This window comes from Rhinolophus sinicus, linkage group LG11, assembly GCF_036562045.2.
Source record: "Rhinolophus sinicus isolate RSC01 linkage group LG11, ASM3656204v1, whole genome shotgun sequence".
In the NCBI taxonomy this organism is placed as follows: domain Eukaryota; kingdom Metazoa; phylum Chordata; class Mammalia; order Chiroptera; family Rhinolophidae; genus Rhinolophus; species Rhinolophus sinicus.
This window is the reverse complement of record NC_133760.1, coordinates 28,029,722-28,055,491: the sequence shown is the minus strand read 5'-3', so window position 1 is coordinate 28,055,491 and position 25,770 is coordinate 28,029,722. Positions and strand designations below refer to the sequence as shown.

The 25,770-nt window shown below is 48.1% G+C and overlaps 1 protein-coding gene across 3 annotated transcripts in view; it reads right to left on the bottom strand.

Annotated features, from left to right (window-relative positions):
- LOC109433860 (fatty acid 2-hydroxylase) overlaps nucleotides 1-24,564 on the bottom strand; it is a 73,266-nt gene extending 48,702 nt beyond the window's left edge. The window contains exon 1 of one of the 3 annotated variants that reach the window (XM_074314569.1): nucleotides 24,102-24,564. In XM_074314569.1, coding sequence (XP_074170670.1) covers nucleotides 24,102-24,371 — 270 coding nt within the window. In that variant the 5' untranslated portion in view covers nucleotides 24,372-24,564. The remainder of the gene's footprint in view (nucleotides 1-24,101) is intronic. The other 2 variants (XM_019710396.2, XM_019710427.2) reach the window with 2 other exon arrangements.
- Between the last annotated feature and the right edge of the window lie 1,206 nt (nucleotides 24,565-25,770).

Below are 25,770 nucleotides of genomic sequence, written 5' to 3'. Positions count from 1 at the left end.
GAGAGAGGGTACGAGGCGATTACTTACAGTGGGTAAGGGCAGAGTCCCAAGCCACCCCGTGATGAGGCAGCCAGGAGTGGTGAGAGCCCCATGTTGGGCAGGGTGGGCGAAGGTCAAAGGCACGGAGCGCACTTGAAACCAGGAATATACGGTTGTGGGATGTATTATTCGCTGCATTTTTCTTCTCCCTTAAAAAAAAAAATAATTTCTGCAAAAACATGAGGTAGAAAGATCAGGGAGAGAAAAGAAGCTGGCAAAGAGACCGTATGCGAATGAGTAATTAGCAGGAAGCTCTGGGCAATGAGGTCCCTGCCAGCACCCCTCCAGGTCCCTAGAGGGTGTCAGGCAGCGCAAGTCACAGGGAGTCACCTGGCGGGCTCACTGTGCCACGCCTGATGACTACTCACCCCCTCCTCCCCCCGTAATTCCACAAAGCCCATGGGTCACAGGCTGGGCCACCCAGGTGCACGAGCCCACAAGAAAGAAAAGCAGCACAGAGTGAGGGAGACGGTCCCTCCAGGAACTCCCATGTGCAGGTCAGCAGCCACACATAGGGTGAAACTGGCAGAGGAGTGGCCCAATGGGTTCAAGGTTAAATCACAGAGGCAAAGAGGCAAAGTCAGAAGGGAATGGAATGTACTGGGAAAATTACATGGTCCCAGCTGGCCCTGATGTCACACGGGGTGAGGCTGGAGAGAACAGACTGGCACGTAGGTGAAACTCACGCTTCCCTGCAGGAAGAGTGGGTAGAGCACTTGTCAATGGGGGGCGGTGGCTGCTCTCTGAGTCCCTGTGACTAAAGGGCATGGTGGTGCTGGTGGCCATGAAGGGGGCCTTGGAAGCTGGGTATCAGCAAGAACACAAGAAGACTGTTTTGAGCAGCCAGTTGGGGTTTCTACTGTCACAGTTGTTACAGTTTTGCTTCCAAATGAACCACGTGACATTGACGGTGGCCTTGATGCTGGCATTTTCTGGGAGAAGCCATATGTAACCCAAATAAAAGCGGGCTTCATGGTTTGGCCTTGGTCTGGGTATCTCAGTATTTTTAGTGTGCCACCATGCTGCCTTCATTCTTTAAAAAAGCATTTCTGAGGATCTCTTAAGGACAAAGAAGAGTGGACTTTATAGCACCTCATACAATCAAACTCCCTAAGTATCCAATATAAATGTCATATAATAATCTTGCCCCTTCTAATTCTGTTCCACTCTCAAAATACCCCAGTGTCCCCAGTCACGGAGCTATTGACTCTCCCTCTCTCCTGGAGAGTTATTTTCTCCTGGTTACCTGAAGGCCTTTCTTAAGTAGGGTGAGCCAATCCTTCTCTGGACCCCCAACCCCACTCACTGCAACTCCATCATCTCTCTCAATAAAACAAAAGGCACATCTTGGGGTCTGCCGTCCCAAGCAGGGAAGGGTTATCACATGTATGATCGTTTAATGGTTTTGTCTGTGCTACACTTTTGAGACATCCCTGAGCGGCAGACACAGATCTGTTTTGGGCACATCCACCTAAACCACCATTGGCAGCAAGAGAAAGGGTCATTGCCTGTGGCACCGGGCACAGAGCGCCCATCTGTCTGGCCCAGGCTTCTGTTCACTCCAGTCTGAACTGTTTTCTGAGAGCTCAAGTCCCTGGACAAGCCTCCCTTCCATTCACTGGCTGCCTCAGGTTTCCAGGGGTCACTCCTGGTTCTTTCCCTCTAGTACTGAACAGGCTCTTTCTTTACCACCTGGCAGGCTTATACATATTTGAGGATGGCCAGTACCCACCCTCTGCCATCTGCTTTCCTCCAAGACCCTCTTAGGACCTAACAGGGTCTGTAAGCATAACGGTTGGTCCATGCTCCTCTTCCAAAGCAGGTCTGATGAGACCAGTGCAGAAGCCAGAAGGGCTCGCACCTTCCTCAAATGAAATGTCGTATTTCAGGTTATGGGAACTGAGCTCCCATTGGCCCCTTTGGCTGCCATACTATGAGGCTCGTCACTTAGCGTATGGCCACCTGAACTTCTTTTGTGGACTACTGCTGCTGGTGGAGTGTGGAGAGCTCATGTGGTCCAGGAGGTGATATGGACCGGCAGATCTACTCACTGGAGGGCCACAAACGATGCGTGAGCAAGACTGGGCACCCAGAGTAGTGATGAATGGGGAAGCAGAAGGCTGTGGAAAGCAGAGGAAGCCTGAGAAATGGGGTCGTCAAGGGGAGTTTGCAGGGACAGGAAGCCCTGGCTCCATATCAGCCTCTTCTTCAGGGGCTGGTGGTCTCGGTGAAGAAGCCCCCTCCTCTTCCCTCAGTCCTTCCCTCCTACGGGGATCTCATCCATCGCCACTGCCTTCATCCACTCATCCAGACACACACGGGAGCATCCGCAACGTGCCTGGGCATCAGCTCTGAAGACTCCCCACATCTCTCTCTCTGACATTGGCCCCGCTCCTTGCCCCTGAAGAAGGTTTCCAACTGCCCACATCATAGTCTGATCCAAAAACCCCGCTGTCACCTCTGATACCACATTCCTAAAAGTGAACATATCGTCCTTTGCAAATCGCCTGATCACTGATTTCCCTATATTTAACGTCTTTCCCCTGGATTTCCAAACTCCTCTCCTGCTATGCCCCTGGATTAACCCTAATGTTTCCCTCTAGCCAGTCGGGATGATTGACCATTTTCTAAACATGCCTTGCATTTTCCTTCTCAAATGTCACCCTGTCCAGGACGACGACAGAGGTTAAGATTCACGGATGCTTACTATGTGCCCAGCCCGTCAATCTTCGTAACAACTGTATGAAGTAGGTACAATCATCATTCCCACTTGACAGATGAGGGGAGCTAGGCACAGGGCAGCCCCTCAGCTAGTGAGAGGTGGAGTCAGCAGCTGGACTCCAGAATAGTCTCTCGATCACCATGCACTTCTTTCCTAACCATTCTAGCCGGCAATGATCTCTTCATTTTACAACTTTTAGAAAAATCATACTTCCCATATGTCCCACGGCCTCACTTGGTATTTATAATTTCCTGCCTCTTGTTGTCTTTGTATGTTTGGGAAATGATCTTGCTTGTTCAGTGGTGTTACAGATTCCAACTGGGCAGGAAACCACTAATTCCTTTACTTAGGGAGGGGCTGTTGACACTATGAGATGCTCCACTCATATTAGTAGCTCCTGAGTGGGCCATGTTTCCATGCTGGTTCTCTGCAAAATAGCCAAGGTGCCGAGACTCCTGCAGTGCTGTGGGCTGGGCTCTGGGAACGCAGCTCTGAAGCTCGGCAGGGCACATGCTCCTTGGAAATGTAAAACAAATGGAGTGGGCATGTCTGCTTAGGTGAGAGAGGTAGCCCAGGACACCAAACACGCCATCTTAGAACGTCACTCTGGGCTGGACAGGACAGTGCCCAGATACAAGGGCCAAAATTCCAATAATTTGGGCCTTATATTCTCAGTGCCCTTCGGCCGAGTACACAGGATAGGCACGAGAAGAACTGAAAGTCCATTAGACTGATACAAGATTGCCAGCATTTTATTTTGCCAAATAACATTTTTTTAAATTACCATCCGCAGCATTTCATAAATAAGAGGAAATTTCAATACCAAATAGGTAGGAAAATGTATACTTTCATAGTAAAAGTCAGTTCTTCCCAAGGAAGGGCAGTTGGCAACTTTACACTGACATTAAAAAAAGGCGGGGGGAGAGTTCGATTTTAAAATATTTATTAATGCAGAAAAATTACAACCTAAAATTTTTGTTTTGTGAGCATGAATTGTATATAATTGTTTTTCTGGTTCAAGGTGGTTGGCGTGGGGCCCTCTGATCTACGGGTAACAGGAAGTAGATCAAACATACACTTTGTTCCAGTTCTAAGGTTTTACTTTTAAAATTACTAAAAATCCAGCTTTGCACAGAGATGTTGGCTAAAAATGGAAACAGTACTTTTCAGGTTTTTTTCCGTTCAACTGGAAATAGTCTGGGTGAAGTGAGGGAAGTGAAGGAGCCCCATGGCTCTCTGCCTCCTTCCTGGGAGCCAGGAGGAAGGGGAGGAGCTCACAGGCTGGCCTCCCCAGCACAGAGCAGTCGGGGATGCTCTCAGGACAGCACCCTTGAATCGTGGACCAGCCCCGTGGGGGGTGCTGCCCATGCAGAATGAGGAAAAGTGGGGAGGAAGGGAGGCGAGTAGGGGCTGTTCCCTCCTGGCCTCCTGCCTCCTTCTGCTGCCCCAACTTAACCACAGTTTGAGAGTCCTGGAGCCACCAGGCAGTAATGCCATGGGTGACAGGCTTTTGGCAAAGAAATCCCAAACTGACGATGTAAGCAAGGTGCTTTCTGGGTGGCCTCACTGGGCCACAACCCTCTCTGGCAGAAGCCCAGATTGTTAATCACAAGACCATATAAACCTCCAATATAGGAGGAGACTTCAAGGAGAGTCAGAGCAAGCAACACGTCGCCAGCAGCAGAAATACCCTCAGGGACGAGGAAGTGTCCTCTAGCATGAGCGTGTTTTTCATTGACTATTTTTCCTGAGTCTAGCTGTGAGATTTCACACGGTCTAAAAGCCTTCTCCCCGTGCAGACAGGACAAAGCCTCCCGGACAAGGTCTCCCCTTCCCATTAAGGGGCTGCTTACATCTGAACCTGGAGGGCGGGGCAGGCGGGGGTTCCAGGAAGTGAGTCCTGCGGGAGCCGCTGCCCCACATGCACTGATCTGGGTCACATTTTCCAAACTTCCATGCCCCAGTGTTTATTTTATAGCTGAGCTGGGCTCACCCTTGAATTCCACAGGTAAACACCATGCATGAATCAGACGTGTATAAAGGTCATTCCTAGGAGCAAGGGTACAACTCAAACTAAAAGAGTTTGAAAAAAAAGTTTCTTGGAAACTTCCACAATGCATTATTTAAAAGACTCTCCTGATCCTAGAAGCAAGCCAAAGGGAGCTTTAAAAAACAAAAAAAGCATCAGAAACTGAAGAACATGTGGGCTCTTTTCCAGTAGTTGAAAACTGTTCTAGGTGATGGCTTCAGATTAAATAATGAGTTTCAGTATTTTGGTAAGGAAGTAAATAATTCTGAAATGAGATGCACTGGTTTTCATAAGAATGGTCAACTTGTGTTAATGGGCATGGCAGGACATGGGATGGCCAACCTACCTGTGCCAGGTGACAGCTTTCTTAGAGAGTCTACCTGAGGGACACAAGACCATCCCTAGGCAACGAGAATGGAGCTGAAGACCCACCCCTCCTCCTGGCCCCTCCTGACCGCTCCACCCTGTGAAGGAAGGCTGGAGACCCGGCTAGAAGCACTTCTGCAGTCAGGCCCACGGCTGTGTGCGAGGAGCCTGGTGAGGCCAGCAGGGCAGCGCTCAGGCTGAAAGCATCCCGTTCTTCTTACGCCTTTCCCTGTGACAGCCTCCCAAGCTAGAACGTAAGCTCCACGAGGGTAGAGGCCCTGCTGTCTTGCTCACTACTAGGTCCCCAGTAGCTGGCACCAGATCAGCACTCAAATTACTTGCTGAACAATACACTGATAAGTAGATGGTGGCCTGTTTAACCTCTGGCAGCCCCGACCTGGAGAGGCCACTGAAGGGTGGGCAGCGCAGGCAAGAAGAGAGAGCCTCCCGATGCCTTCCAAAGCCTGTGCGTACTTGGAGAGAGACGGTCAATGTGCTCTGCCAAGGAAGTTGGATAGGAAGGCATTGCCCATTCGGAGGTAAGAACTACTGGCTATGCTGGGCAATATGGTGGGGGCAGCGACGAAGGCGTGTTGATCCCCTTAGACCCCCCCCAGTCACAGCCCAAGGCCAAGGGAGAGACACCAGAGAGACAGGAGCACAGCTCCCCTAGCACAGTGCCACTCCTGCGCTGGCGGTCAAGAAACATTACTTCCTCTCAGATCACCAAGCCACGGCCCTCCTCTCGTGGAGGCGTCCTGCTCACACCACTGCGCCTTCTCCTGGGCTCCATCCACCGCCTGTCGCTCTCACACGGAGTTCAGCACCCTCAGACCTAAACTCCTGGAGCACCCAAGAGGTGTTCCCTGCCAGCGCCCCGAGGTTCCGGCCAGCCCCCCTACCACACCTGTCCCTCCGGGGGCAGCCTGGGGCAGGGGGAAGAATACAGTGCCAGGGTCTAGTTCTCACATTCAATTCAGCTCGAGACTGAGGGACACAGTTCTCCACCAGGCTCCATTATGAACTTGCCGTGTGCCCTGAGGATCTTCCTCTTGGAACAAGAAGTCGCTTCTCTCTGGCAGGGGCACCCCCCAAGTTCCTGCTCTGTCCTCAGAGGTTGTGCAGGTGACACCGGTGAGTGAGGCAGGCAGGGCGTGGCTCCTAACACACACCTATGTTGTTTGCAGAAGAAATGCAGGAGTAGCTTCATCTCCACGGGGAAAGATGCGCACTTTCACTTTTCTTAAAATATGAGGCCCCAAGAAACAAAAAACAAACACAACCATAAGGCGCCCTTTTATGAGAGGTGTTGGTACAGAGAAAAACAACAGAAATGCAGCAAGTGCAGTACTCAGTGGTCACTGTCCCTTGGTCTTGAGACCCAGGAGGCTGTAGGGATTGGAGCCGACCGCAGTGAACTAGAAGTCATGGCGCGTCAAGGGGGGCAGCCCTCACTTGGATACAATGCAGGTCAGGTCTGACTTGTCAGACCTTCTGATTTCTAAGAGAAGCTGGAAAACTTGATTTTTGTATGAAGTCTCAGATTTTTACATTTGACTTGCATTTAACACAAACGATATGGGCTAAACCAACCTGTCTGAGCGCAAACACAGCCCTTGGTCTGCCAGACTGAACCATCTGGGTGAGCTGTAGCCCTCCTGCCCCCAGGGAAGCCACAGAGAAGGAGAGGCAAGAGTAAGGGTTTTTCCCCCTCGCACAATTCCTAGCGCAGGGACTACAGATGGAAGCCTAGGCAGCACCCACCTGGGCCAGGACTGCAGGGTCAGCTGTACCAAGACCCTGGGTGGGGGTGACCGGCTAGCACCAGGGGAAGCAGAGCCCCAGCAAAGTTCAGGGAAGGGCAAGCCCAGGCCTCCTCCTTCCAGTCAAGCCAAGAGGACTGGCTTCCAGAGAAGCAGGGGGTCAGGGAGCAGAAGTATGTGGTGGCTGCTGGTTTTACTGGTTCTCTTTCCCTTGCTGGAAGGGAGACAAAAATCCATGAGGGTGAAGGAATCACAGGAGAGACGCAGGCCATGTCCTAAGGAAGTTGCCTCCAGGGTCTCACTTCCCAGTGTGGAAGCCCGTTCTGGACTGAATTGTGTCCCCCACCTCAAATTCATATGTTGAAGTCCTGACCCCCAGCGCCTCAGCACATGACCTTAGCCACGAAACACCAGTGAGTGCTAGCAAACCACCAGAAGCTGGGAGAGGCCTGGCACAGATTCTTTGCACGGCCCTCAGAGGAACCAGCCCTGCCAACACCTTGCTCTCGGACTTCTAGCCTCCAGGCTATGACACACACACTTCTGTTACCTAAGCCACCCAGTGTGTGGGACATTGTTACAGCAAACACTAACACAAGGCCTGAACCAGTTTCCCTGGGAGCAAGACAGAGCCACAGCAGAAGGAATTCAACCAGGAGAGAGAAAAACAGAGGGAGGCCCCCAGGGCGCTGTGGAGACCAGATTCTGCCTTCTACCCGACACTGAGGGCGTGCCAGAAACCAGGGTCTTGCGATCAACACAGCCATCCTACCGGTCTGCAGTGGCAGCCCACACAGCTAGCTCCTGAAGGGGGCGGGGGGGCTTCAAGTACCCCCCTGCCTAGCCCACTGTTTCCTGTCCAGGAGGCAGGAGTTACCTTGTTCCCTTTCTTCAGGGTCTGAGAAGTTACTCCCCAGTTTCCCCATGTGGAAGTGCCATGTGTGGGAGGCAGGCTGAACTGGGGGGGGGGGGGTCAGGCAAACTGCAGCCCTCTTTAGCCTCTTGGCCTACTTTGCATTCCAACACCACCCCCCCAAGCCTTGTGGCTCCTGGGACAGCCATGCCACCTCCCTGTGCCACCACCCCACATGTGCAGCTGGCATCTCATTGGTATCAACACAATTCTCCCTGAGAGACTGGCAGGAGGTATGGGGAAACTGAGGCACAGGAGGACCAAGTCACTGATTCAAGAACTCTCAGAGGATTGCTGGGACAGCCAAACAGGAACCCACTTCCAGTGCTGTCCCCTCTAAAGTTCTTCCTGTGCCCTCCTCTGCCCACTCTGGGAAGACTCAATGGGGTGGTCCCAAGCCTCTGGCACGGACTCTGCCTTTGCTCCCAGCCCTCCTCCAGGGCCCCAGACCCTGTGTCCCCGCAGAGGGTTTGCTTGGAGGGTGCATGAGGGGGAGAGAAAAGAGAAGAACAACAGAAAGCCTGCACTCTGCATGGCAAACAAACAAGCTGACCACAGAGGCGGTGAAAGAAGGCAGTGTGCTGAGGGGCAGGGGCTGCAGGAGGCGGGGGAGCGGCATAAAGGAATGTTGTTCGGGAAAGCCGGGGCTGGGCACCGAGGGATGGACAGATGGCCTTTTATCCCTGGGTTTGGCCTGAAAACCCTTTTTCTGAAATGAGATGGTGCCCCAGGCCCTGTGTCCAGCTGTCCCACCCCATGGAGGCCCAAAAGAAGGTGGGGGCTCCCGGTGTGTCAGCACGCCTGGGTAGCACGGGACCTGGGCAGGTAGGAAGGGGCAGGCCCGGGAGCTAGAGGATGGGGCCATAGTTGCACCAAGAGTCTTTCTTGGGGAGAAGCCTCTGTGTTAAGCCCACCCCTGAGGCCCCCAGGGAGCAGTCTCCTCAGAGCTGGTTGTTTTCAACAGCCAGAAATCTGGGGCTATACTTTTGGGCTAAAGGAACTGCTTGCTTTGATTTCTAATAAGCTACCCTCTGCCTGATGAGGTCCAAATCAGAAGCCAGGCCCAGCGAGGTCCCGTGGCCTATCCTATTTTTAAAACATTTTATATAAACCCTTTATGTGGAAAACCAAAAGCTAAATGAACAAAAAACACAGAACCCCCAAAGCACATCCACTCCTCGCTCACCCACAGTTGTGGCAAGGGGATGAGCTCTGAGACCACTATCCTGGTATTCACGGTAGGATGAAGAAAGGAAAAGAGAAAACAAGTAGGGAAGGTGTGCCCAAGGTGTGACCACCTCTCGCTCATGAGATGCAGGGATCTAGATAAGACGGCCCCACCTGCCCGAGTCCTTGACATTGGTTCACCATGGACCTGGCATCGCTACTACTCATGAAATGAGTCCCCTTGGACGACATCATCAGCAACCCTGTCACCAGAAGCAGAAGCCAGCAGAGGTGGGCAATCCAGGACATCAGCAAAGGGGGCCGGTGGATTGAAAATATTAATTACCGCTCAAAACTTGCAGAGTGTGCCCACGGGTTTTCAGGCTATTAACTTGATTCTCTACCAGATCCTGCCATGGACTGTCTAAGATCCTTTCCTTTCTAGCCTCTAACCTCACGTGAAGGCACCATTTCCAGGAAGGCACCAAGAGGCAAGGGGACATGTGCTTTTTTCCCAATGAAAGGCTTGACTCTGGGATTTGGAGCAGCCCAAGGCAACAAGCCGAGATGGGAGTGCAGGGTTGGGAGCATGAGCTGGGCTCAGTCTGGTGGGTAAGGGCTGCTTTTGGAGGCTCCCCTCCTCCGCCCTGCTTACAAACTCCTGCCTGGCACTGTAGCGGTAGGAGGAGTGGGATCACAGTCTCAACTCTGATGGCAGCACCCACAGCCTGTAGGATTATCCTTTTGCAGATGTGATGGGACATTTCTAGACTGTAGTCTCTCAGGACTTAGACCTCAAGGCACCACAGGCAGCCCTTTGGGATGTGCTATCCACAGAAAAACACACGTAAGCCATTGACAATATATTATCTCCTCACTCACCTAACTTGCAGAATAAAACACATTTCATTCTCTATCATATTGATTTACAAATGATTTCATAGATCACGATTCCAGAAACACGTTCCTAAAGCTTCCTTCTATACTCCAATAATTTAAGAAGAAAAATAGTTGTTGTCCTCATCATTATTTATAAAATCGCAAATGATTGTATTGCCAAAAATAGAAGTCACTGAATTATTTTGTAAACAAAATAACAACAACAAAAAGCTGCCTTATACCTACTAACTTTTTTTTACTGATTCAATCAATTCCTTCTCCCCCTGCCCAGACATGGAATCTTCTACCATTTTTTTAAAAAATTTTTATTGGGGAATACTGGGGAACAGTGTGTTTTCCCAGGACCCATCAGCTCCAAGTCAAGTTGTTTTCAATCTAGTTGTGGAGGGCGCAGCTCACTGGCCCATGTGGGGATCAAATCGACGATGTTGGTGTTATGAGCACCGCGCTCTAACCAACTGAGCCAACCAGCTGCCCCTTCTACTTCCATTTTTCATTGACGATGTTTCTGTTCAGAGGTTGACTGGCTGGTCTCCAATAGTATGGTTAGTTCTAGGACACAGACTGTTGGACTCTAAGCCTGCGTCTTCTTTCCCACTCTCATTTAACCTGACAACTTCCAAACCCACCGCACATTTCTTAACCAAGTCTCCGCAGTGAGCCCTTAGAACTGGCATCTCCTTGTGAGCTAGCGTCTATACTCCATGTTTTATGCTCGCTAAGCACCATGTTTATATTCGCCGCTATAATGGTGCTTCAGCCCCAGGGGATGATGTCCTTGAACAACCAAAGAGCAAGTTGTCCTTCCGGGTGGTCAGTGCCTCTCTGACATGGCCACAGGTCAGGGCCATCATTAAGGACACAATCTGGTGTGGTCAAACAGAGAGGAAAAGAAGGAGCCATTGTGAGCGGCGTGAATGACAGGGAGACCAGCTTCCTTGACCAGAGCCACCCAATTAAGACGCCATTATCCCAGAGAGAAATGCCTTGTGACTCTGGGCCACAGCTCTAGACCATCCCTGTCTAACAGAACTTTCTACATGATGGACATGGTCTTAGCTATGCTGGGCAATCTAGTAGCCACTGGCCACATGTATCTACTGAGCACTTGAAGTGTGGCTAGTGTGACTGAGGAACTGAATTTTTGTTTCATTTCATTTTAATTAATTTAAATTTAAATCGCCACATGTGGCTAGTGGCTGCCATATTGGACAGCACAGCTCTGGAATCATATACTCAACTACTATTTGAAATCTCTACCCGAGTGTTTCCTTGGCATCTCAAACTTCATGTGGCCCCAGTGACTATGCCCTATCCCAAACCTGGACTCCCAGCCCAGTATTCGTCATTGCCATAAACCAAACTACCCTGTTGCTCAGGTTAAAACCTTGGCATCATATTCCACAGCTCTTTCCCTTATTCCCAACATCGAATCCATCAGCAAGTTCTAGTGGCCCCACTTCCAAGACATTTCCAATTTCTATCCATTTCTTTCCATCCCTATGGCCACCCAGTCCAGGCCACCTCCCACCTGGACAATAGCAAGGGCCTCTTAGCTCTTTGCCTGCCTCCACTCTTGACCCCCTTCAATGTACCCTCCACATGGCAGCCAGAACACCCTAAGATATAGACCAACTTTGTCAGTTTTCCACTTAACATCCTCCAGCTCATTGTTCTCAGAATAAAATCGAAGCGCCCTACGATGACCCAGGGGCTCTAGTGAGGCAGGGCTTCTGCTTACCTCGCCATGCTCTCCCTCACCCACATTTCTCCAGTGACACCAGAGTCTCCTTTGGGATTCCTGATGTCACCAAGTCCTGTCGTAACCCAGGGCTTTTGCACTTGCTGTTCTCTCTATCTGAAAATTATTTTTCACCTAGTTTTTCTTATGACAACTCCTTTTCATCTATCAGATGTCGGCGCCTTAGAGAAGCCTTCTCTGACCCACCCCCATCAGAAGCTGCAGGTGCCACTCTGTCACAGCCTCCTGTTCTAAAATATATTATCTATTATCTATATGTGTGTGTGTGTATACACACACACAAAAACTGTACACACACACACACACACATATAGTTTGTTGTAGCTCTTGCCACCATCTGTAGTTGTCCTGCCTCCCTCCCTCCACCGGCAGGTACACCCCATGAGGGCAGCAACCAGTTGTATTTTTCTCCCCAGCACCAAGAGCAGTCTGGGCATGAGGAGACGTGTACTCTGTGGTTGAATAGAGGAAGGAATGGTGGGGAGAAGGTGGCAGCCCTGGAACCACTTGGGGTCTGTCAGCCTCATCTTTAGAGACTATCTGTCCCTGCCAGGTGAGTGCTCCCCTGTACTGCACATTGCACTTGTCCAGGTAAAGATGGAATGATGGCAGCAGGTCAGTGCAGACCCCACCTGCCCTGGCTGGTGGAAGGGCCAGCTCGGAGAGACCAGAATGTCACCTCTCCAGCTCCTCCAGAGGGGGAGTGGCCTTGCCCACGAGGGTCTGAGCACATAGCAACCCAGGTTCTGAAAACATCCATCCCTGACCACCTAACAGGAATCAACCTTTCCTTAGCAGAAGCTGGGGCTGAAAGGGCTTGTAATCATCCTGTTTCTCTTTCAGCTAATGTTCTGTTTCACACACCTCACACGATCTCATTGTAGCCACACAAAATCCTGCAGGGAATAAGGACACCAAAGCTGGGAGAAGTCAAATGACTTCTGTGTGCAACGTCACACAGCCAATGAGAAGTGGAGCTAGACTCAGAATGCAGGTCTCGGGCTGCAGGTACCAAGCTCCTTCTCTCTCCTGGGGAGCAACGGCGGGGGCTATCTGACCAACGCCCACTGCACACCTGCTCTGCCCCAAGCCCCACACTGGGAGTTTGGGGACGCTTATGTTTAGTCATCCCAAGATATCTGCCCACTGAACCACTTTCAGTGCCTCCAGTTTTCCCATCTCCATTTCCCTCTGCCCTTAGCGGGTTATAAGCTTATGGTACTGCTGAGTCACACAGAGCACTTGTTACGAATACAGATTTCTGGGGTTTTGCCTCCAGAGATTCTGATTTTACTGGTTTGGGGAGTGGCCCAAGAATCTATACATATATAATATTATATATATATACATCCTTATTCTAATTAATTCTTTACTTTAGTTATGTAAGTTTTTTTTTCAAGTGAGACATCAAACTTTTCACATGTCTTCAAATGCTGGAATCGCTGTCACATTCCATAAATCTAGTGGGACAACCAATTGGTCATTTGGAAAAATATAAACCTAAAATACTTTACGTGAGTCATTTTTCCAAAATATAACACAGTTCTCTAGTGCTCCTTTGTGAAGATGGAGGCAGAGATTGAAGCGCTGTATCTATAAGCCAAGGATTCCTAGCCCCACCGGTAGCTAGAAAAGAGGCATGGAACACTGTCCCTCAGAGCCTCCAGGAGGGACCAGCCCTGCTGACACCTTCTAGCCTCTAGAACTATGAGAGAATAGATTTATCCTGTTTTAATTCACATGCTCTTACTTTATTTTATTTTCCCACGCATCCTTTAAGAACATACTGTGAGCGATGTCCACAATGCAACGACTTAGTATTTTCTGCAACACTTTATTATGAAAGTATTTAAACATACTGTCAAGCTGACAGACCCTCACTGTGAATACCTGTATCCCCACTACCTACATTCTAACATTCACGTTCCACTATTTCTTTTTAAAAGCAATTTTTAAAGACTTGTGTATACTAGCATCTAACTCTTGCAATCATGAGGTCTTATCCTTAGAAGTGATTAAATAGGCATTAAATTTGTTTGCTCCCCTTTAAAAATTGGGTATAATTCTCATATAATAAAAAAAAATTACCAGTCTTAAGTGTATAGTTCGATGAGTTTTGACAATTACATGCCTCTTTGTAGCCAATGCCCAAATCAAGATGTAGAAAGTCCCTGGAATCTATTTTTAGTAAGTTTCTTATTTGATTTTGATGAAAGGAAGGTGGGGGATAAGTATGCAGTTGCCTTGGCCAGAGGGACAAGAAGTTTGAGATTTACAAGGCTTTGCAAGCGAGGGACTAGTTTCCCTGTTAGCAAACACGGCTGCGTCCCTGCTCTCCGAGACTCTGGCTGTTCACACACACACAGCGAACTTGCAGGCCCCTCCTCCAACCACCGGCTGTGGATATAGTGCAGGAAAAGTACACAGGACCCACCCCCAAGCCGAGTTCCAGCCGCATGGCGGTTTCCAGATGCTCCCTCCTCAGTCTACTCCACCCCAGCATTCCCCGCTGAAATAGCTGCCATTCCATGACCGCTTGGACACCCACTGTGGACCCTTCCATGGGCTTGCCGACTGGGGCCTGTCGCCTGCGTGGGCTTCCCTGAGCCCTTTCCTCCTTGCCTTTTCCTCCCAGCCACACGACTCCAGGGTCCGGGCATGCCAGGCAGCCCCAGCCCCTGAAAGTTAGATTCACTGTTTCCCTAAGGCCAGCAACATGGCCCAAAAATGACACTCCGCTCCTGGCCTGCCCTTTGCTTTCTCTAGTAGAGCAGGCTGGAGCAGAATCCTGGCTGGGATGGAACAGAAAGAGAAGAAAAACCTAATGGTTACAACCTAATTAAAAAAAAAAAAAAAAAAAGAGTGATTTCATTGGTATAGAATAGAGTCCAAAAACAGACCAAAATATATCTGGGGATGATGTGTAATAAGGTGTTTTTTAAATCAGTGGGAAAAATAGATTATTCCATAAATCAACTGAGATAACCAGTTGGTCATTTGGAAAAATATAAACCTATAACAATCTCTATGTTGTTAGTTATACTGAAAAAAATCCCAGGTAGGTAAAACATTTAAGCAAAAGCAAACAACAACAAAACATTAAGCATAAATTATTAGCAGGATATTAAAATACTTTTGTGTTTACATATAAATCTTGAAGTATAGGTGGCCTTTCTAAGAAGAATAAATTATGATATCTTTTTCTACATGGAATATTTAAAGGTTTAAATGGAGGAAAAAACATTAAAGAAGTCAAAAGACACATGGAAACTGGAGGACAACTAGTAATACATATGATGAAAAAGAGGATATAAAAATATCCTTTATGCATAAAGAGTGATTATAAATCAATAAGATAAAGGTGCCTCATGATTTACTCTCCTGCCTAAGATTCATCCCTAAAAGGTGTGCAGTGAAAATACCGGGCACCTGGAGACTTGCATTCCAGGATCTCCCAGAGCTACAGATTTCTCATCTGTGAAATGGAAAAACTGACATCTCCTCCATCTACTTAAAGAGTTCAAATAGAAATCTATGGAAAAATACTTTGAAAAATATAAAGTGCTTTACAAATGTAGGTGTGTTACTATTAGTTCTACCAGGATCATTGTTATCCAGTGTTCTTAGATCTGAGTCCCTGAAGATTCAAGTCGCAAAGGACAACCAAAATCCCCTTAACATGCAACTATTCATGAATTGGCTGATCACTTATAAATTTCGTTCCTGCTCAAACACTGACCCCAACTCCCCCAAGTCCACCAATGCGAAGTGATTGGTTGGGGCTACTACCATCTGATAATAACCAATGTAACAAAATGCAAACCGATTACAAAGCTAAATTGAAAATAAATGCAAAAATACAGAAAATTTCATGACGTCAATGAAAGTGATAGAAAATTGTTTTGTTCACAACTCCATTGCCAAATAAGGATCTGGCAAAGTTAGGCTATTTAACACCAAAACACAGGCAATCAACAAAGGACAGACCCTTCAAAAGAGAATGACCTGTTTATCAAAGGATCAAGAGAAATTCTTAGCCCTTACATAAATACTCTTGCTAAAATGACCCTCTTTATGAATAAACTGAAGATTGCCAGATGGGAGGGAGGTTGGGGCGCTGGTTGTAAAAGGTGAAGGGATTAAGAAGTACAAATTGGCAGCTACAAAATAGTCATGGGGATGTAAAGTACAGCATAGGGAATATAGTCAATAATAATGTAATAATTATATATGGTGTCAGGTGGGTACTAGACTTATCAGGGGGATCACTTTGTTAAGTTATATAGATGTCTAACCACTATGCTATTTACATGACACTAATATAATATTGAATGTCAACTATAATTGGGAAAAAAAATGACCCTTTTTGTGATCATGCTATGAACAGCCAATGCGAAGTTTAGAATTTCACATTGTGCTTTCATACACTTTTATCAGAAAAACCACACATGCACAAAAACAACATTACTTAATTCATTATTTGCTCAGTCTACGAATTGGTATGCAATTGCAGTCTGAATTTTGCTGTCAGGGTTAAAATAAACTAAAAAAAATACATTTTCATTTCGTTTTTAAAAATAATTTCCTTTTCCCAACCCCTCGCCTTGCCCCATTTTCTATGAAATTTTGGTCTTCATTTAAAGTAGATTTACTTTAAGTGACTTTTAGTCTAGCAGTCAAGGACTTTCCTACCTAGATTCAAGGAACTGAATGTTTTATGGCACTCTGTCTCCAACCTGCATAAGCCACCATGTTTCCCCAAAAATAAGACCAAGCCAGACAATCAGCTGTAATGCGTCTTTTGGAGCAAAATTTAATGTAAGACCTGATATTACATTACATTATATTATATTATATTATATTATATTATATTATATTATATTATATTATACCAGGTCTTATAGTAAAATAAGACTGGGTCTTATATTAATTTTTGCTCCAAAAGATGCATTACAGCTGATTGTCCGGCTAGGTCTTATTTTCGGGGAAACAAGGCGTTATACCTGGCAGTCCAAAGGGACAAGAGCATGGGACAAGAGAAAGCAACCACTATATTGGGTTGGTTTGGCCTTTACCCTGGGTTGGGGCATGTACAGGATCATGGAAGCTGTATTTAATCAGCCCAATGTGGCTGCTCCTTATTCCCCCATGGCAGCCAGTCTCAAAGTGTGGGCCTTGAATTGTCTTAAAAATGTGAGGTCTTTCTTTGATCTGCATGGATAAATGATTCCCATTTCATAGACTTTCATTATGACATAAGACTAGGGACTATTTATTAGTAACTAAATGGGTTATTATGGACTATTAACATTTGGAATTTATAAAACTAAAACTAGCCATTACTAGAAATCCCATTTTCCAGTGGGAGATCTGAATATCATGAAATGCTAAGCAATGTTGAAAATGTTCTACTGGGCACAGAAGAGTGTAGAGAACTAGAACTCTACTCCTTTTCAATTCTATTCTTTTTAAAGGAGAAATTATCACTAATTCACTTAGGTAATCATCAACCAAGTTTACCCTCTAAGTGTATAGTCCCATGGACTTGCATCAATGGAATTTCCAAATCCTCCCAAATTCATTGATCTGGTACCGCTATTTAAATACCTTGTAATATACTATCAAGGTAAGAAAACAAAGTATTTGGATAAGTATGTTTTGGGGCAATACTTCACAACAAAAAATCCTGAGTATGAAGTTTATATTTCTCAATGATAAAATTTTTGAGAGTTGCTAGCATCAAATTTGTTTTTCTCCAATTTTATTTTCATGACTGGGCTATTTTTTCCATTGGAGAGCAAGAGCAGATGGGGAGAGTGGCCATTAGGGTCTTCTGCCCACCTTAGACAAGCGGCAGTTAGAGAAGTTTGAGAACCACTGTTCTGAGACTATACGCTTTAGAAGAAATTTGCATGAAAAGACACAGGAAAGGGTAAACAGAGCTGGAAATCCAGGCTTGGTCCAGTCTGTGCATGTCATCCATACACAGAGCCACATGGGGACTGGTCACAGCCCTGAGAGCAGTGAGGGCTCTCAACTGGCATTTTCCATGGTTAACTTCACTTCTAGGGGCCTCACAGGTAAGTGTGAACTGCAGTAGCCTGGTATGGAAGATGTTTTGCTAACTCTCTCCAGCTGCAAATAACAGAGGGCAAAAATGAGTGATTCAGTAGACAACCTTCCATCCTTTCCCTCAGCTCCCACCCCTTTTAGCTAAGAAAGAAGAAACCAGAAAGGGATTTCTTGTCTACATTTTGATTCTTAAAGTATCTGTGTGCTAATATTACCACTTCCCTTTTCAATTATGCACACATCTCAATTTTCCAAGCAGCTCATTCATTTATCCAAACATTAGCTCCTGTTGGCATGCACCAGTGTGCTAGTGTGTCCTAGAGAAACCCAGATGAATCAGACAATTCCAGTCTTCAGCGAGTTTACATTTTAGTAGAGAAGAGAAGACACATAGTGAAAATACAGTAAGTGAGGAAGAACATTATGAATTCTGGACTGTAGGTACAGGCATCGTTCTATGAGAGTTTGGGAGAAGGAAAAAACCAGTTCTAGATGGGGAGGTGAGGAGAAGCTCTGTAATAGAAACAGCATTTGAGCTAGACTTACAGGCTGTGGTGATAGCGAGCCACTGAAGACTTAGGAGCACTGCTGTAACATAACCAAGTTCTCTTTAGAAAGGTTCCCAGGCATAATGGGGTGCAGGAAGCACAGGCAGGGAGAGACCCTCTCAGCTGACTGCTACAATAATGAACATAATGGGGCTCTGGCCAAAGTAGGCTAGAAGTGGGGAGATGTCCTGGAAGGAAGACTAAGGAGGCTCACAGGATCCGCACGTGGTCTGCTTTTATTTTCCCATTTCACCCCTTCTACAGCCTATAAATTCTCCAGGACAGGGCAGGCAATGGAGACAGTTGCAGTTAAGAGTAAGAACACAGAATAATCACCCAGACAGAGTACTAAGTGAAAGAAGCTGTACAGCAGAGTACATTCTACATGAGTCCATTTAAGCTTTGTGCACTTTTCTGGGAAATGAAGAGCAAGAGAAACTAGCGAGGGAGACTGAGAAGTAATGACCAGTGGGTCTAAGTGGTGAGGTAGATGGAATGATGTAGCCCCTTCCAAAGTCTATGTCCCAGTACCTGGAATCTGTGAATGTGGCATCTTACTTGGCAAAAGAGACTTTGCAGATGGAATTAAGGACCTTGAGATGGGGAGATGACCCTGGATTATCTGGGCGGGCTCAGTGTACTCACAATGGTCCTTACAAGTGAAAGATGGAGGCAGGACTGTCAGAGAAGGAGAAGTGACATGAGAGCAGAGGTCCGAGTGATGCAATTGCTGGCAGGGGCCATAAACCAAGGAATCCAGGCAGCTCTCACAGCTGGAAAAGGCAAGAACACAGCTTCTCTCCCAGAGCCTTCAGAAGGAAGGCTGCCCTGCCCACTCACCTGCGACTTCTGATTTCCAGAACTGTCAGAGAATATGTTTGTGTTGCTTAAAGTCATTGAGTTTTGTGGTAACCAGTTACCACAGATAGCAAAGTAGCACAGGTGGAAAACCAAAAGGGTGCAGTGTATTCTCCACTTGGGTAGCCAAGTGAAGAAAGTGTGTCAAAGTTTGGGGGGTGATTGCCGTGTCAAGAGTTGCTTCCAGGCCAGGTGAGATAAGGTGAGAACTGGTCACCGGGTTTAGTGAGGGGAAGGTCCCGATGACCCTGGCTAGGGCAGTTTTGGTACCATGGTGGGTTTCAGAGAGAACGGGGTGCTTATTACCTGTCTGCCTAAATGAATGAAGTGAAGATATGGACCAACAATGAATGTGTGTCATAAGAAAAAGAAAGAGAAAGGGAAGATGATGGCTGCCGCTCAGGATCGGCTTGGGTTCTTTCCTGGGAATGCTCCCCAAGATGATGACTCTCAGGTATTTCTGGGACGCCTGTTGGTTTCTTTTTATTTCCCCCAGAGAGTCCAAATTTCTGAGAGTCCAAACTGTAGCTCTTTCCCCCATCTTGGGTCTAAAGCCCCTTTATTCACTGAATTCTGGGGTGACACCTAGGAGCACACCTGGAGCCTGTGTTTACCTCAGTGTCACATGGAACCAGTGACCTGGGTCCCTGTACACTTTACCAGCTGGCCCTACGTAATAACTTGCCTGGCACCACAGCAGGCCAGAGCTTAGAAGTCCCTGATAGGTAGCAAACGATGGTGGCAGGCTCAACTGGGAAGCCCTCTTGTAGACGAAACAGATCTCAACCCCCTTCAGTTAGCAGACTTCTCATGTCCACTGTGCTCTGCAGGTGGGGGCAGTTTAGCAAGTTCCCCAAGCATCATTTATTTTTTTTTAAATCTGAATTCTCAGCTCAGACCAGCTTTCCAAGTTGGGTTGTGCTCAAGGTGTTCTGGAGCCTGGGGTGGGGTGGGAACCCTGAGCCTTATTGCACTTAACTCTCCTCCCTACTGTCCAACCCCATTTAATTACTCAAGCCCTGAAGCTTTGAGTGGTCAGACCCCAAAGCCTGGCAGAGCCGCATGTGGCAGAATCTGTGGATTTCTCAGCCACTCAGAACTGGATGTACCCTGTGGGATTAGGACATGCCACCCAGAGACATTCAGACATTAGGGTGACCCCTACAGCAGTGGCTGGGGAGTTGAGGCTTGCCTTCCTCCAGTGTCTATCAAACAGAGGGCTTTTATCCAGGGGTGTGGTCAGATGTTTGCCTACAGGAGGACCTCTAGTGATTCGGATGTATGAGCCTCCTTTTCACAGGTATTGTACTCTTGGCAACAGGTTTGGGGTGAGGGAAGGACTGTGATGAAAACTGTAGCTCTCTCACCAGAAAAAACGCACACAACCATGCCTTTTTTACACACAATTTCATTTCTTTCATCAATTCCAGAAAATGACCCACAGAATAGCAGGGTTAAGAAGCTCTATTCCATATGTTTTCCAAAGTGTGATACATGCTTCACTAATGGTGCCCAAGATGCTTTTAGGGGGTTTGAGAATGAGCATTTCTTATTTTAATAGGTCTATATTTACTTCAAAGTGCATGTAAAACCTGTGGTTTCATTGGTATTATTGCCTAGAGTGACTAAATGATAAAAGGTGAGTCTAGTTAAAAATAAATATTAAATAGTTGAAGGGGTATGCTGATTTGGAAAAAAACTGGGGCAGTGATTCACGGGTGACCCAGGTCTGGGAAACAAGGTACCTATGGCCTTGGGAGGAGGTTTGGACCCAAAGTTCTTCCCTTTCCTATTACTTTTTAATTATTTTTTCATAAATGCTGGTTGCAGATCAATAAAAGGACTTCATGACGCACTAACTATGTGACTTGCAGTTGGAAGAACATTGCTCTTATCTGAGCTTGGAGTGAGGAGCTTGACCCTAGGGGCCCCTGTGGGCCAGAGTGAGAAGAGGGCCTGGCTTCCCTACTCAGCCACTATTCTCCCTCTTGCTCAAGGTGGGCAGCTCGGCTTCCTCAAGTCCAAGGCCATAGCCACAGCAGACCTTGTCTCATCCTCACAGTATGTTGACTCAAACGAGTTTTACTTGTTTTGTGTGCATGCCTTCGTGTGAGTGTGAATGTGTAAGTGTGTACACAGAGGGGTGGGGCAAAGTGGGGAACAGGGGAAACCAAAGGCCTTCTCCCGGGAAATTTCACAATAGAGCTCCAAGCCCCTCTCTTCCAAAGACCCCCAACGAGGACCACCATTCAGAAATGAGCCCCAAACAACAGAGCGGGTTTATGACACTCCCCTTCCCCATCAATACCCCTCCTGGCCCTCACATTACAGGAGCCAGGCTGTAACCTCCACAAATGTCAGCCTTCTTGGTCCAGCAGATAGAGATGGCAGCATGGAGGTTGCTAGAAGGGCTTAGCTAGAGAGAACAGAAATGTGTCCACTCAGGCCTTAAGAAGAGGGTTTCTCTCTGAAAGGATACCCCATTTCTACTCTAATTTCTACTCTAATTGCCTCTCTTTCCCAAATTAAAGACTCCCCTACACTAGTTTCTAGAATAGACCCCTATGGACAGAAGCTGACAAGCAATTGGATTATTGGGCGAGTATGGCCATTGGTAAAGTTTGGGCCACAGGTTTGTAAGTGTTATTAGTTGTTAGTTCTTTTTTTTCCTCCCTCATCCTCAGGTTGGGATCCAGATATAAGGATGACTACAACATGGCCACACTGAGATTCTTGGGTAACAGGTGAGTGCAGGGGTAGGAAGCAATTTTGGACTTAGTATTCTCTAAATGCAATCCCTGAGGGTTGCAAAGCAAAGCAAAATCAAACCCTAGTGCTTGCTGATCGGCAGAGCTGGGAGGTGGAGCCATTGAGGGCAGCTGGCCAGGAGTGATACTCACGGTGGTACTGGGAGAAGCCATACCCTAAGGCTTCTATTTACAGAATACAGTTACAACGTAGGATGGCTCCATGAGCCATCACAAGCCTGGAAGTCTCTAGTATTTTGGGCCCAACTTCTCATTTCCTGCACTCAGCTTTAGTTGTATCTGCTGCTTAACCTTCTGCCCCTTCAGTATGACCTGACATCAAACATCAACTTCCAACATTAAATTGGGCTCTCACTACAGAATGCTGATTCCTGGCATTTTACCTCTATAGATTTTACCTATAACATCTCCCCAATTCAACCACCCTATCCCCTCAGTCACTGTTACCTCTATCCTGGGTTATGCAATAGCCTCCTGCCTGGTCTCCTCACATTCACTTGGGCTCCCCCCATTCCTCTGCACTGCAGCAGAGGTGCTCTTCCGAAGATGCAAATTTGACCACACCCCACCCATGCTTGAATCCCTTCCCTGGCTTTCCATTGTTCTTAGAATCAAGTCCCAAATCCTGACCGAGGCCTAGGAGGCCCTGAGGCGCTGCATGACATCGCCCCAGGTGATCTCTGGCCTCCTCCCACATCCCTCTTCTTGCCCATCAGCCTCTGGTCACATTGTTTTTATTTCTGTCCCTTGACTATGCCAAACCCTTACCCTTCGGAGCCTTCACACATGCTTTCCCCACCACTTCACCTAGCTAAGCCCTATCCATCGAATAGCTCTCAGTGTAAATGTCACTTTCTCAAGAAAGCTCTCCCCTCCAGATCCATACCCTGACAGCACCAGGTAATTAAATAATTACTGTGCAATTAGTACATTCCCTCCCTCTCCTTAGCCTGTTAGCACCACGAAGACCAATGGTTTTATCCATTGGTGCCTCTCCAGTGCCTAGTTCAGTGCTGCCAACCATTAAGGGACCAAGTGAATGAGTGAATAAATGATTGAATTAGGGAGCACAGCCCAGTGAGAAGCCACCTGAAACAGTGAGAGGCAAGTCCTTTCATCCAAAAAGATCTAAAAGCACTTGCTATAGCCATCTTGAAAGCAAGAGCTGGAAGGAGGGAACCACTGTTGGTTTATGTCCAGCTTGATGGCCCCACTGTCACCAGTCCTACAGCCAGGCCCGTGAAGGCCCAAGGAGTCCGTCTGACCAAGGAGCCCTGTAGCTAGGGGCTATCTCCCACGCCCAAGGATCCTTGGGATGGACACAGGAGTCAGACACACTTGGCTTTTCCACTAACTAGCTATTTGACCTTGGACAAATTACAGAGCCACCTGAAGCCTGTTTCCACTTCCTAAAATGGGGATAACAAAACCTACCCCAGATTCAATTAGAGTCTTAAATACCATAATGAGCCTGCACTGCACAGCAGCATACAGCTCAAAGTGCTAATTCCTTCTCCCCAGCCAAATTGGCGTGGCCCTGTCATTTTACCCTTTCGGACACCTAAGCCAGCAGGCAAGACAAGGAATGGAGGTCTGAGGAGGACACAGTCCACCCAAGATACTGCCCTGACCTCTCTGCCCACCCAGAGGAGCCCTAGAGTGAGAATAGGGAGGTACCAGGAAACCCAGGCAAGCTGGAAAGGGTGAGTGATCTGTGTCTTTTGGGAGGGATAGGGTGAGATGGGGAGGGGAGAACAGGTGAGCATGGAAGCTATTATTCAAACAGAAATAAAGAGCAGTTGCAAAGAAGGAGACACTAATAAGGGAACAGGAAGGGAAGACTGGGCCTATGAAGGGCTGGGAAAAGGTGATCCAAGTTGTCAGATGGCAGAGGCTGTAGAAGGAACAAGTAGGAAGGAGGAGGGTGACTGGGGAGGGGGGAGAAGTAACAGACCGAAGAGGGTCAGGGGAAAGGCTAGAGAGGAAGGGCAAGCTCCTGGTGAGGAGGGCGGGGGGTGGGGGGCAGTGACCTGTTTGCTGGCGAGAAGAGAAGGGAAGCAGAGGTGAGGGCGGAGGCTGTCACCTTGGGTCCTCCTAGAGGGCAGGTGAAGGGGGCTTGCAGGGAGTGGAGAATTGGGGGAGGGAGTGAGGAGAGTGTGTTTGTGGGGTGGGGTGACCCGGGGCCCCGCTGTACCTGAGGGTCTCCTTGCAGCTCGCCCACGTAATACTGCTCAAGCCAGAGACGCGCGTTGGCCGAGTGCCGGTGCGGCGGCCCGTCCAGGTCGGCGCTAACATCTTGGCCAGCCCGTGCCCGCAGCAGCTGCTCGCCCCCCGGGTGCTGCCGCAAGAAGCCGGTGAGGTCGTAGAGGCGGGCCCCGCAGCGGACCCAGCAGAAGCCGGCAGCAAGACGTTGCTGGACCTCGGCGAGTGAGAAGGAGGTGTCCGGGGGCGGAGCGGGAGCCATGGCAGGAGACCGGAGCTCGCAGCTCGAAGCCCGACGTTTGCTCCGCAACCGCCCAGCGTGCCTCTAACATCCCCTGAGCCGCGGCTGCCTAGACCAGCGGGCCGCCACCGCACCTGCTCATTTGCATGCCGCGTTCCCATTGGCCGCTGCCCGTGCCCCGAGGGGCATCCTTTCCATTGGCAGACAGGAAGCGTGGCAGCCCCGAGAGGGGCGGGCCAGGCGCTGCGGGCCGCCCGCCAGGTGGCCCTGGGCAGGTAGAGGGTGCGCCCGCCAGGTGTGTCCCATCGCAGGCGGAGAGCCAAGGGGGCCGGCAGATGCAGAAGTAGCAAATCTTCCTGTCTCCGGTGGCTCTCTGAGAAGACATCCTCGGTGGCGTGATCGCCACTGGAATAACTCTTCTGATGCTGCTTTATGGGGGAAAAGTCGCAGTTTTCGATCCACAGGCTCCAGGAGGGGGCAAAAACGGGGGAAGCAGGGCAAGGGCTAGAGGAAGGCGAGTGAGGCACTGGGCTCGGGCGCAAAATTTAAGAGGACAGACTCCAAACTCAGTAATCACAATATATAACATTTTAAAGTAATATTTAAAAAATCGTATCGTTGCACAACAATGTGAATGTACGTAATGCCACAGAACTGTAAAATTCATATTGTGTATATTTATCACAATAAAAATATATATATAATAACGAATTTCCTTTTTTTTTAAATATCATAGTGCAAACGGCAGCCTGCACCCAGCCACCTGTTTCTGTAAATAAAGTTTCATTGGAACTAGGACTAGAGAGGTGAGTGGGGCAGGATGGTGAAAGTGAAGGATGGGATTGTCTTTAACATTTAAAGTTTTAGTATTTTGTTCATCCTGGATTTTTGCATTAATTGTGAATTTTTAAAATACTGCATTAAAATATTATTTATCTTGACTACTGAGTGTTTTGGCGTGCTCTGAAGTTTTGCACCCAAAGTGACTGCAACACTTGCCTTACTCTGGTCTCACCCTGCAGGGAGGACCCTGAGGCAAGAATAGACAATCCTATTTCCTTTATTGAAGGGGAAATAGGGACCTAAAGGAATAAAGCCAGATGGTCATGATAGAAGGAAAGGAAGACTGAGCGTGCTCATGCAGTTTTGCTTAGAGGAGGGAAGAACTCCATACAACTTGACTTGCCCAGCCATTGGGGATCTCACTTGAACTCATGATTCGTACTCAAAGGATCCTGGTACTGAAGCTGCCCCACCCAGCTGGCCTCAGTCTCTCTCAGAAAAAAGTAGTTTCAGGGTCACCCTTGTTTATGCTCTTCTGGGGATGGCATCTGTGCCTGGCCAGCACTGTCGGGGTCCAGATGCCTCAGGAGCCACCCTAACAATAGACCTGCCCAAGGTCAGGAAAATGGTGTCTCCC